General features: G+C 36.1%; 1 protein-coding gene across 1 annotated transcript in view; it reads left to right on the top strand.

Moving 5' to 3' along the window:
• COL4A2 (collagen type IV alpha 2 chain) overlaps positions 1–13486 on the top strand; it is a 406346-nt gene that overhangs the window by 278570 nt on the left and 114290 nt on the right. The window contains exon 25 of the mRNA XM_053707783.1: positions 7543–7726. Coding sequence (XP_053563758.1) covers positions 7543–7726 — 184 coding nt within the window. The remainder of the gene's footprint in view (positions 1–7542; positions 7727–13486) is intronic.

Genomic DNA, 13486 nt, shown 5'->3' with positions numbered 1-13486 from the left:
TCACCCCTTGCAGTTGCAGAGCTTCTTTAAAACACTTGAAGCATCTGGAATATTTTGTTTTCAGGCACCTGCCGATCCCTTTTAAAACAACTGTTAAATAGATCATCTAGTATAAAAAATGCTTTATTTTGCGGCATTGTATTTTTGAGCAAATGTATTTCTTTTACTTTGTAGTTAACACTTTCAAGGGTGTTAAATACATTGGGCTCCATTTAAGAAGCAGTGACAGCGCCTTCGAAGCAGCTGCAGCTGTAGACTTGATTGGTTATCAAACCACTGTTTCTTAACCCATTATGCTGTGAAAGGGATAGTAAAAACTATTTTTCTTCCCTCACGATTCAGATAGCGCATACAATTTTAAGCAATTTTCTCTTGTACTCCTATTATCAATTTTTCTTCGTTCTCTTGCAATTTTTATTTGAAAAAGAAGGAATGTAAGCTTAGGGGACGGTCCATTTTTGGTTCAGTACCTGGTTAGCAATTGCTGTTTGGTGGCTAAATGTAGGGCCATTTTTTAGTCAAAAATAGGTGAGTTGATGCCTCTCTCTTGCTAAAGATCTAAAAAAAACTGTGAGATCTTTCAGATCTAGTTCTTCAAACTAATTTATTTAATCTATCCTAATGGTAAATTCTGGTAGCAATTTGCAGTATAAAGTCCTTTTTGTTTCTTCTTTTTTTTGTGGCTGAAAGTTTTATATCTTTGCTGCCATCTACTGGACAATTATTAAAATACATTCCCAAAATAGACAAAGCTTTAGCAAAGAAATTAAGCTCAGACTGATGCAAAAAATATTTCTGTTAACTCTTAAAAACAGTAAATCTAATATAAATGGACAATTACTCTTAAGTGGTTATGCCTTTTACTAAAGTATATTTATAATTTGTTTTAATTCCCATCTGTAAGATATTTTGTGTATTTGGGATTCTGTTTATTGTACCCATTCTTGTAGTTTTCTGTTGATTAGTTTTTTCAAAATGTCTTATGTTTATATGTATATATATATATATATATATATATATATATATATATATAAAAAAATTAATTTAAACTGTATATATCTGTCAGTTCTCAGTTATCCCAGGCGCCTGTGATTATTGAGCATGGAGATTACATTATGGGTTCTTTTAGCTAACTAAATAAAAATAAAATCAATTTAAAATATTCTATATGTCTGCATATGATATTTACAAAAAATGTCATGGTTCCTGCATTAGTAGTTAAAAAAAGAGGTGAACATATCCCCCCTGCTCTCACTCCCCTAACTCCCTTAACTCCCTTTAGTAAGCTCATATAAACTAAATAAAGAAAAATCTTTAATTGTTTAAAGACTCCATATGCCTGCATTTGATGTTTAAAATAAATAAATTGTGCTTGCATTAGTGTTAAAAAAAATAAGTCAAACATGGTCTCCCTTCTCAAAGTAAGCCCACAATGTATATATATAAAAAAATAACTGTGCCTGCTATTAGTGCTCCTGTTTTAAATGGTTCCCTGTTAAGATGGTATATGTGTGTGCGTGCGCGTATGCAATAGACTGCACATGCTTATGTGTAAAACATATTAAAATATATTATAAAACTCAGATATACATTTTAATAAAAAATATGTTTAAAATAAAAAAAAAAGTTTTAAAAGGGTTATTGTATATGATGAGGTGTTTGACTTTGAAGGGCTCCAAAATATATATAAATATGTCTAAATATGTGAATGTATGTGTAAATATGTATGTGCACAATTACATAAATATAAGCACACACACACACACATATATATATATATATATATATATATATATATATATATATATATATATATATATAAAGATATATATATATATATATATATATATATATAAAACACAGGAATTGACCGCACTCACAGACTGGACTGGGTACACATCCTAAGCCACTGTAAACTCCACAGCCCTGAACACTGACAGACAGCTGCACAGTTCCCAGCAACCCAGGCAGTTAACCCCTGAGCAGCGTGGGTGATAGGCCCGCAGGGGAGCATTACAAACATAATCAACACAACACACAGAAAACCTGGCACTCGCCAGCAGATACACACTAATGTTTAAAAGCAAAACTGGGGGAAGTCAGTTACATTTGTCGCCAAAGGATCAAGCTAAGGACCACGTCAAGGTCTCCCCGTTCCTGGGACCCTAAACCAGCACCCACACAATGCATGCTTTCAAACAAACCAACTGGGAACCTCCCAGGGTGACACAGGCTTTTGTAATCTCCCCTATGTAAATACAAAACACAGGAATGGACCGCACTCACAGACTGGACTGGGTACACATCCTAAGCCACTGTAAACTCCACAGCCCTGAACACTGACAGACAGCTGCACAATTCCCAGCATCCCAGGTAGTTAACCCCTGAGCAGCCTGATTGACAGGCCCGCAGGGAAGCATTACAAACATAATCAACACAACAAATCAGTAGAAAAAGAGCGCTGCTTAAGAATCAGTAAGAGACAAAAATCCTCTGCTTTTATTAGTTATTGGCTGTATCAACCACCAATAGGCACTTATCAACTTCTACAGGATACTCAATAGTATATAGTTGTAATGGCTTATCTGATGTAGGATCTCAACTCAACACTTAATGAATGTATCACTCTGAGTAACAGACTATTGTTTTAGCATAGGCTGTGATGTATCAGAGTGAAGTTTCTCAAATGACTTCTTTTGTCAATATGTTGCGATATGGCTACCATATAATGTAGCAATTTCGTTTGTGTGAGATGAGAATAGAATGGAATGGTTACTTTCACCTTTAGTATTAGAACAAGCGCAGCACGGCTTACTCAGGAGTTAACGTGACAGACTAAGCCTGTGTGCGGTCTTGTCTCCTGCAGCAGCTGACAGGCTTCGGTGATTCCCTATGTGTTGAGGTGAACTAGCGCAGTGAAACTTGAAGCCAGAGGCAGGGGCGTGACAGACTCCTGGTGAGTTCCCTTACGGTGACGTCACTCTGGTTCCGTAGCACTGTAATGAATGCAGCTTTCTAAACTCCTATCGCTGCTTACCGTATCACTGTCAGTTTGGGGAATGTAACAAGTCTGTGTACAGACAGGACGTAAGTTAAAGTTGTCACTCACTTGATGGTTTCCTGGGTAAGTCCCGGTTGATCGCGGGTTCAGTGTGAACTCAGCTGTAAAACGATTCCCAGTAGTGACGGTAGTAAAAGGCTGAACCAATTCACGCAGTGTAAAACAGACTCGAACCTGAGAGAGGATGTTTAGGCAAGTCCAGCAGGATTCTTTAGATTTCTGTACTGAGACGAAAAGACTTTTAATGGACCAGCTGCAGCTGGTATTTGTTAGAACAGCCCTTTTGTCTACATATTGAAGCAGATAATAACCGAATTTCTGGATTACAAACAGTGCAAACAGCTTAGCTGTACTGAACACAATAACTAAGCACTTGTTTGGGGCGGAGACATGCCTTAAATACAGGTGAGTACAGGAAAACTGAAGTAATAACGAAAACCTGGAGTGGAATCCTTACAATAGTACTAAGCCTTTGCACAACGTACTATGTATTAGCTTATATCAGCCATATAACGACATGTATGTCCATCACAAGTATCTGCAAGCATAAGGTGAACAATGTATGCAAAATAACATGCACTTACTCTTCAGATGAAATTTTCTTACTTGTTTCTGTCATAGCGTGCGTGTCGGCTTCCACACTGGAGTGTCCAGTTTGCTTCCTCCTATAGCCCGCACTTTAGTATGTGTAACTTCCTTATTCTCCTTGATACTCCACCAGGTGCCCTATGGGTGTCCTTAATGAGCGCAAAACTTACAAAACAAAAAATACCCAGACAGAATGTTTTATTTATTATCCAGTAAAAATTATATATACACACAAAGGACCAAACGCAGCGCTTAGCAAACAGCTACTAACAACTAAAAAGTTCTGAAGCTACAACCTTGGCCCGATCACGTCACTGACGCGTTTCAGGTGTTACCCGTAGTCATACTACTAATCATGGTGCCTTCCCCTTCCTTAAATAGGACTGGTCTCAGGAGTATGCATCAGAACAATGGATCATTTATCTAACACAACAAAAGCAATGATTACCATTCATCACAGAGGTGCATTACGTCTTCATTTACATAGCAGTGCAATCAAAGTAACAATATAGTTTAATAATATACAGGGAGTGCAGAATTATTAGGCAAGTTGTATTTTTGAGGATTAATTTTATTATTAAACAACAACCATGTTCTCAGTGAACCCAAAAAACTCATTAATATCAAAGCTGAATAGTTTTGGAAGTAGTTTTTAGTTTGTTTTTAGTTATAGCTATTTTAGGGGGATATCTGTGTGTGCAGGTGACTATTACTGTGCATAATTATTAGGCAACTTAACAAAAAACAAATATATACCCATTTCAATTATTTATTTTTACCAGTGAAACCAATATAACATTTCAACATTCACAAATATACATTTCTGACATTCAAAAACAAAACAAAAACAAATCAGTGACCAATATAGCCACCTTTCTTTGCAAGGACACTCAAAAGCCTGCCATCCATGGATTCTGTCAGTGTTTTGATCTGTTCACCATCAACATTGCGTGCAGCAGCAACCACAGCCTCCCAGACACTGTTCAGAGAGGTGTACTGTTTTCCCTCCTTGTAAATCTCACATTTGATGATGGACCACAGGTTCTCAATGGGGTTCAGATCAGGTGAACAAGGAGGCCATGTCATTAGATTTTCTTCTTTTATACCCTTTCTTGCCAGCCACGCTGTGGAGTACTTGGACGCGTGTGATGGAGCATTGTCCTGCATGAAAATCATGTTTTTCTTGAAGGATGCAGACTTCTTCCTGTACCACTGCTTGAAGAAGGTGTCTTCCAGAAACTGGCAGTAGGACTGGGAGTTGAGCTTGACTCCATCCTCAACCCGAAAAGGCCCCACAATCTCATCTTTGATGATACCAGCCCAAACCAGTACTCCACCTCTACCTTGCTGGCGTCTGAGTCGGACTGGAGCTCTCTGCCCTTTACCATCAAGACTCACTCTCATTTCATCAGTCCATAAAACCATAGAAAAATCAGTCTTGAGATATTTCTTGGCCCAGTCTTGACGTTTCAGCTTGTGTGTCTTGTTCAGTGGTGGTCGTCTTTCAGCCTTTCTTACCTTGGCCATGTCTCTGAGTATTGCAAACCTTGTGCTTTTGGGCACTCCAGTGATGTTGCAGCTCTGAAATATGGCCAAACTGGTGGCAAGTGGCATCTTGGCAGCTGCACGCTTGACTTTTCTCAGTTCATGGGCAGTTATTTTGCGCCTTGGTTTTTCCACACGCTTCTTGCGACCCTGTTGACTATTTTGAATGAAACGCTTGATTGTTTGATGATCACGCTTCAGAAGCTTTGCAATTTTAAGAGTGCTGCATCCCTCTGCAAGATATCTCACTATTTTTGACTTTTCTGAGCCTGTCAAGTCCTTCTTTTGACCCATTTTGCCAAAGGAAAGGAAGTTGCCTAATAATTATGCACACCTGATATTGGGTGTTGATGTCATTAGACCACACCCCTTCTTATTACAGAGATTCACATCACCTAATATGCTTAATTGGTAGTAGGCTTTCGAGCCTATACAGTTTGGAGTAAGACAACATGCATAAAGAGGATGATGTGGTCAAAATACTCATTTGCCTAATAATTCTGCACACAGTGTATATACAAATGTTACCATATTTTATATCCCAATATATAATGAAAATATTATAATTTTCTCTCTTGTTTATATCTGGATACTCTGCTCCGAATAGTACTTTCCTGTTCATTTTTATATATTATTATATTTATATTTAATTATGTTAGAGTATACTAGTAGATACAATTGGATCTATCCGAAACAGGATATTTATGGTCATAGAAGACTTTTAAGAAGGAAAAAAGGGAATAACTTTTAACAATATGTAAGACCATCTGTCCTCATGTATAGTTCATTTAATTTAGATCTACCCTTTAAGATACACATTGTACATGTCTTATACCTTAATGATTTATATACTCAGGGACATAGATGTCACAAAATAAATGAACTGTACATTTATTTACGTTACCTAGACACATCGGTTATAATTTATTTCCTACAATGATTTTCTAGCGGGGACCATAATATTTTTCAGTCCCTTAACATAAATAATCAATAGATCTAGAAGGTTTGGGTATAAATTAATCAGACTACCAATGGTCATTCCCAATGATTTATCAGATCAAAAGTGGAGTTATACCCCCTTGGTAGGCGTGTCTGTAGTGAAAAAATCCAGAATGCCTCCCTGCTATATAAGATCTTAGTTCTGTCTCCCCCACGTTTTGGGGGTAGTACTTTCTCAATCGCCTGCCATTTTAGACTAGTTACATTATTGTTATGGTCATATATAAAATGTGAGGCCAGGGCAACACACAGAAAACCTGGCACTCGCCAGCAGATACACACATATAAAAGCCTGTGTCACCCTGGGAGGTTCCCAGTTGGTTTGTTTGAAAGCATGCATTGTGTGGGTGCTGGTTTAGGGTCCCAGGAAGGGGGAGACCTTAACGGGGTCCTGGGCTTGATCCTTTGGCGCCAAATGTAACTGACTTCCCCCAGTTTTGCTTTTAAACATTACTGTGTATCTGCACAATATATGCACAAATTTAACATAGAACATATAAACATATATACTTGTAAAGCCCTTCCCAGTCAAATACTGTAAAATATACAGTATCATTTAAAATTAATATGTATGTGTTTTTATGTTTTTTGATAGAAATACTTTAAATTCCTTTTTTTTTTTTTTTATAAAGATATATATAAATATATTTGCTCCCCGAAACGTCACTGTACACTATTGTTTTTTGAAAGTCTAGCGAGGGCGGCTCTATTACTTGGAATTATGTATATATATATATATCCAGTTGAAAACATCATAATTATGAGGTTATGGAGTTTTGTATCATAAGGCCAAATTGCAATAAAAAATCCCCTATCTAGAATAGACTTTTTGACTGCTTCCAGATGGAAAGATTGACTGGGGAATCTGCTAAACATTATCTCTGGATGTGACCACTAATTATGGTGACCATATGCAACCAATATTTATAAATAGCTAGTGAACTCTCAGACTGCTAATTGTCTAGTGCAATGTTTACATCAGGTGAGTGTAAGCAGCTGTGGCCAAAGTCATTGTACTGAGCAAAATCAAGAAAGGCTATGTACCTCATGCTGTGTACAACTCATAGTCATTTTAACAAGGTTTATACAAATTAAGCAAACAGTAATAATTACCATTTGTCACACATCAATGCCAAGAAGAAATTTAGAAAAAAACATAGTTTCTAAAAAAAAATTTTGCTCTTTAAAAATTAAACAAAATATATTTTAAGTTAGCAGGAAATAGCAGCTAAGATTTGTTTTATTCTGTTTGAACCCATTTTAATATTTCATTTAAAGTCAAACACACTGCCTTATTTGGGACACTTGATGTTCCTTAAACCTAATTCTGTATCTTCCTTACTGTACAGGGTGATGGTGTCAAAGGTATCCCTGGTGACCCTGGGCTTCCTGGACTACAGGGTGTTAAAGGTTTTCAAGGAGAGATTGGAGTACCAGGACCAGGGCTACCAGGTCCAAAAGGTGTGCGTGGGATAACAGGTAACCCTGGATTTAATGGAGCACCAGGAATTCCAGGACTTCCAGGTCCACAAGGTATGAAGTCATTTCATTTGTATGTTATTTTTACATATACGTAGGATTTCATGAAACTAGAAATAACTGGATGATTCCAAATCAAGGCCACATATAATACACATAGTCTAGCAAAAGGAGCTTTCTCAGAGCAACTGAAATGATCATTCTTGTACAGCTTTTATTTAATGACAGTATACTATATGCTGCTCACTAAATATTATAGATAAATGTAGAATAATACAAAAAGCTATGAAACAAAAGTACAATTCCGGCTTGTATTAGGTGACCCTTGCATGAAAAATATCCAGTTTATAGAAATTAAAGGGACAGTCTAGTCAAACTTAAACTTTCATGATTCAGATAGGGCATGTCATTTTAAACAACTTTCCAATTTACTTTTATCATCAAATTTTCTTTGTACTCTTGGTATTCTTTGTTGAAAGCTAAACCATTGTAGGCTCTTATGCTAATTTTTAAGCCCTTGAAGGCCGCCTCTTATATCAGGGCATTTTGACAGTTTTTCACAGCTAGAGGGCGTTAGTTTATGTATGCCATATAGATAACATTGTGCTCATGTACGTGGAGTTACCTAGGAGTCAGCACTGATTGACTAAAATACAAGTCTGTCAAAAGAACTGAAATAAAGGGGCAGTCTGCAGAGGCTTAGATACAATGTAATCACAGAGGTAATATGTATATTAATATAACTGTGTTGGTTATGCAAAACTGGGGTATGGGTAATAAAGGGATTATCTATCTTTTTAAACAATACAAATTCTGCAGTAGACTTTCCCTTTAATATATTTGAGATGCATTTGTTTTTCTTTTGCGTTAAAGAGATATAAAACCAAAAATTTGTCTTCCATAATTCATATAGAGCATGCAATTTTAAACAACTTTATAATTTGCTTCTATTATCTAGGTTGCTTTGGTTTGTTGGTATCCTTTGTTGAAAAGCATACCTAGGTAGGCTCTGGGAGCTAGCTACTGATTGTTTTTCATATATATATATATATCTTGTCACCAAGAGAATTAATAAAATTTGACAATAGAAGTAAATTCAAAAGTTGTTTAAAATCGTGTGCTAACTGGACAGGAAAAATTTAAGTTTCATGTCCCCGTTAAAAGAGGCTTCATAATTTAGTTTTACCTAAAAGGGACAGTCAACACCAGAATTTTTGTTGTTTAAAAAGATAGATAATCCCTTTATTACCCATTCCCCAGTTTTGCAAAACCAACACTGTTATATTATTATACACTTTTTACTTCTGTGACTAACTTGTATCTAAGCATCTTCTGACCACCCCTAATCACATGACTTTTAGTTATTATCTATTGACTTGCATTTTAGCCAATTAGTGCAGTGTTTGCCACTAGCCACGAGCGTGATCGCAATGCTATCTATATGGCCTACATGAGCTAGCTCTCCCCTGCTGTGAAAAGTAAATAAAATAGAGGCGGCCTTCAAGGGCTTAGAAATTATCATATGAGCCTTCCTAGGTTTGCTTTCAACTAGAATACCAAGAGAACAAAGCAAAGTTGTTGATAAAAGTAAATTGGAAAGTTGTTTAAAATTACATGCCCTATTTGAAAAATTAAAGTTTTTTTGGACTTGACTGTCCCTTTAAGTGCCAAAGCAAAAGATTCAGCTTGGATTGTTTAAGGTTCCCTTAGGGAGAAAAGTGCTATATAAATAATAAAATTGCAACTATTGTTTTTTTTTAACATCATTTTTATTATTTTTAAAAAATAGTTACAATCACAGGAAATACCACACAGGGTATACAACAACAAAAAAAAAAAAGAAAAGAGTATGCAAAAAGAAACTTGCAACCACCGCTCCTACAGCTGTGGTTGTAAACACAAAATACAGTATCTTTGGCATATTGCATGAAGAAAAAACAAGAGTCCCTGTGGTTTAAAAAATTTGGTTTCAACTAAAGTACAATAGTAACAGAACCTCTGTTATCCAATTTCTTGAGTTTTTTATTTCTTTGAAAATCTGATCTAAAAAAAAAGAAGACTATTGTATTGTGTTGCATAACCAGACTCATGGTTGGATACTAAGGCCCTAATCAGCCAGGGCAGAGTCATAGCTACTTCAACAAAGACAGAGACAAAAACCAAAAACAAAAACAAGGACAAAAAAAAAAAAAAAGGGGGGGGGGGGAGAAAAACTTCCTCCTCCCGGGCCTTCCTCACAACTCTAATACGGTACATATCCTCAAATAGAAAGTTCGCCTCTAAGGCAAGCTTCTAGAACAGGAACTGAGTTACGGAACAGAAAAATTTATTGTTTTTGTATGCCCGTAGGTAGACTTTGTAGGAAATGAATCCATTTATTAAGAAATTTTTTAATCTCCTGTTCTGAGTCGATCGAAGTATCGTATTGTTCAATGGTTAATTTCAGGTGCATATTATTTATAAATTGCACAAAGCTGGGAGAACTCTTTGATTTCCAAGAAGCAAAAATAGTATTCCTAGCACATAAAATTGTGAAATTTACGAACGTTATGTTCAAATTGAGTGTTGGAAGTGACTTTTCATATAACAGAATAATATCATCTACTTTGAGGTGGATCTGGTACCTGAGAATTTTTGAGAGCCAAAATGAAATTTTAGCCCAAAAGGATGCAACCTTTGGGCAACTCCAGATACAATGGATCAAATTGGCCATTGGGAAATTACATCTCCAGCAGGCATAACGTTGATTTTTATTCCAAAGATTTAATGCATGGGGCGTTACATATGTGCGATTAATCAATTTTAATTGTGCCTCTCTCCAAGCTAGTAACGGAGTAGCCTGCCAGGCCCTCAAAAAACTTTTACTAATTGCTTCAGTGTCAATCCCTGGCATGTCAATTGACCACCTTTGTACCAGGCCAGTAAGATGCTTCTCTCCTTCTTTCTGCAGTAACAATTTATACCAGTAGGAGATGGAGTGCACACCAGCACGGAAGAGGGCGATCCCTGTATGCAAGCCTTCCCAGCCTGTATTATCAAAACTAGTTTTCTTAGTGTTCAAAAAGTGTCTGACTTGTAGGTATCCAAAAAAGTCTTTATTATCAATTTGAAATTTAGTTTTGATGTTTTCAAATGAAAAAAGGTTTCCAAACTCCCGGTTAATACATTGATCAAAGTAAATCAGACCCTTAACCTGCCAATTTTTAAAGATCTTATTGTTTATACCTTCTGTGAATTCAGGATTACCTATGATGGGTAGATATTTAGAATAGCTATGATCGGCTTTTATAGATTTACATACCTTATGCCATGCGATAATAGGATTTTTAAAAGTACACATTTTTTTCATCATAATAGGTCATTTAGATATGTTTAAATGGATGAGCGCTTTGAGAGAAAAGGGCAAGAAAAAGTCCTGTTCTAACTCCTTTATTTGAAAGTGTCCCACGTCCACTAGCCAGTCTGGAATAATTTTAACCAGACAAGCCCAATTGTATTTTTGAAGACAGGGAAAACCAAATCCCGCCGAGTCTCTCTCAAGGACAAGTTTATTTAAGGATAATTTAACTTTTTCTTTCCCCCACAAAAAGATCTTAAAGGCTTTATTCATTCTTTTCAGATCACAAGATTTTATAAACAGAGGCATATTCTGCATTATATATAGAAATTTAGGGAGAATAGTCATTTTAACCAGGTTTATTTTTCCTGCTAATGTAAGCGGGAAGTTTAACCATCTTGATAGGTCATTTTCCACTTTGTTAATAAGCCCTACAAAATTTTCCTCATACCATTTTTCTGGCGAAATATTAACATTAATCCCTAAATACCTCAAACTCTCAACTTCCTTAAATGGACATTCACTTTTACAGTTACCTGACTTTTGAACCCATAGTATTTCCGATTTTTGTGAGTTTACCTTGTATCCAGAAAACGTACTAAAACTGTCAAGAATTTTCATGAGTTTTGGAATGTTTTCATCTGCTTTACTGATGAACACCAATAAGTCGTCCGCATAAAGGGATATTCTGAACTCTTTAGGGCCCACTCTAATACCTTGCAAGTTATTCCTCAACACTGTTGCTAATGGTTCTATACATAAATTAAACAGCAGAGGTGATAGCGGGCATCCTTGTCTAGTCCCTCTATTCAATTGGAAACTCTCAGATAATAGGCCATTTACCACTAAAGCTGAAAATGGGTTATCATAAAGTTTAAAAATAAATTTAAGGAAATTACCTATTAGGCCAAAACGAGCTAAAGAGTTAAAGAGGTGCTGCCACTCTATCGCGTCGAAAGCTTTTTCGGCGTCTATGGCGATCACTGCCTTATCATCCCTCTGATATGTATTATCCTTAACCTGAGCATTATAGTAGTCTACTGTCAGGAGCAGTTTCCTTAAGTTGGTAAATGAGGACCTGCCCTTCATAAATCCAGTTTGGTCACTGTGTATTAACCTTGGTAGTAACTTCTGGAGTCTTGCTGCTATTATAGCTGTTAATATTTTGTAATCGGAATTGAGCAATGAAATTGGGCGGTAGGCATCCAGAGATTCGGGATCTTTACCTTTTTTGGGAATTAAAATAATTGTTGACCTAGTGAATTCTTTAGATGGAGTTGCACCTTTAATATAAAAGTAATTAAATAGGTCAACCAAGTATTCTACAATATTATTTTGTAAAATTTTATAATATTCGTTTGGGAGCGCATCCGGCCCTGCAGCTTTATTCCAGGCTAAATTATTGATTGTTTTCTCAACTTCCTCTTGCGAAATTGGACTATTTAATTCTGTTAACTCTTCTTTCCCGAGGTTTGGCAGATTACATGCTTCCCAGAACTTTGTCTTATTATCCTCATTACTTACGGAGGATGAAAAGATTTGCTTATAATATTTTAAAAATTCCGCGCTGATATCATTAAGTTGGGTTAGTCTTTTCTTATCACTTTTTATAGCCAAGATAGATCTTGAACCCTTAGTTGCTTTAACCAAGTTAGAAAGGCATTTGCCCATTTTCCCCCCATGTCTATAATATTTAGCATTTGTTTTTACAACTTCTAAGGCTGCGTTCTGATGTAAGAAAATTTCCCTTTCCCTCTTTGCTTGCTGGTATGCACTCCATCCTCCACTTGACAGATCCCTTAAGTAGGCATTATATGCATTAACTAATTGATTGGCAAGTTGTGTGTTGCGCTCACTATTCTTTTTTTTAATATGGCACAGGTATGCCTTTATTTCTCCCCGCAACACCGCTTTAGAGGCTTGCCATACAATTTCAGGGTTTTGAACTGAGTTTTGGTTAATGTAAATATATTCTTTCCATTTTTCATTTAGCCAAATTTTAAATTTAGAGTTATTAATAAGATATTTTGGAAAGCTAAACGAAAGATAAGATCTTTTTATCAGGTCAGTTTGTAATTGTATTGTAACAGGGGCGTGATCTGACAAAATGATTGCAGAAATTTCTGTCCTTGGTATCCTGCCTGCTAATTTTTTATCTATTAAAAAATAATCAATACGTGAGAAAGTTTTGTGTGTTTTAGATTCACAAGTGTATTCTTTTACATCGGGATTTTGCAATCTCCAGATGTCCACCAAGTTCAATGTTTTTTTGAATTTTTTTAAAATCTTTGTCTCGGCCTTATAGCTTTTATTTTTATTGTTGTTTTTTTTTTGAGGCATGCTATCCATTCTATGTGAGCGATCCAGGGGATATTGTGTAATTAGATTTAAATCACCTGCTATAATCAGACCGTCATCTAAGTAATTTGTTAGTCTCCTTGTTAAGTTCTTCCAGAATTCTTTATCACTGTTGTTTG

The sequence above is a fragment of the Bombina bombina genome, chromosome 3, assembly GCF_027579735.1.
Source record: "Bombina bombina isolate aBomBom1 chromosome 3, aBomBom1.pri, whole genome shotgun sequence".
Classification (NCBI taxonomy): Eukaryota; Metazoa; Chordata; class Amphibia; order Anura; family Bombinatoridae; genus Bombina; species Bombina bombina.
This window is presented reverse-complemented; position numbering and strand designations above follow the sequence as displayed.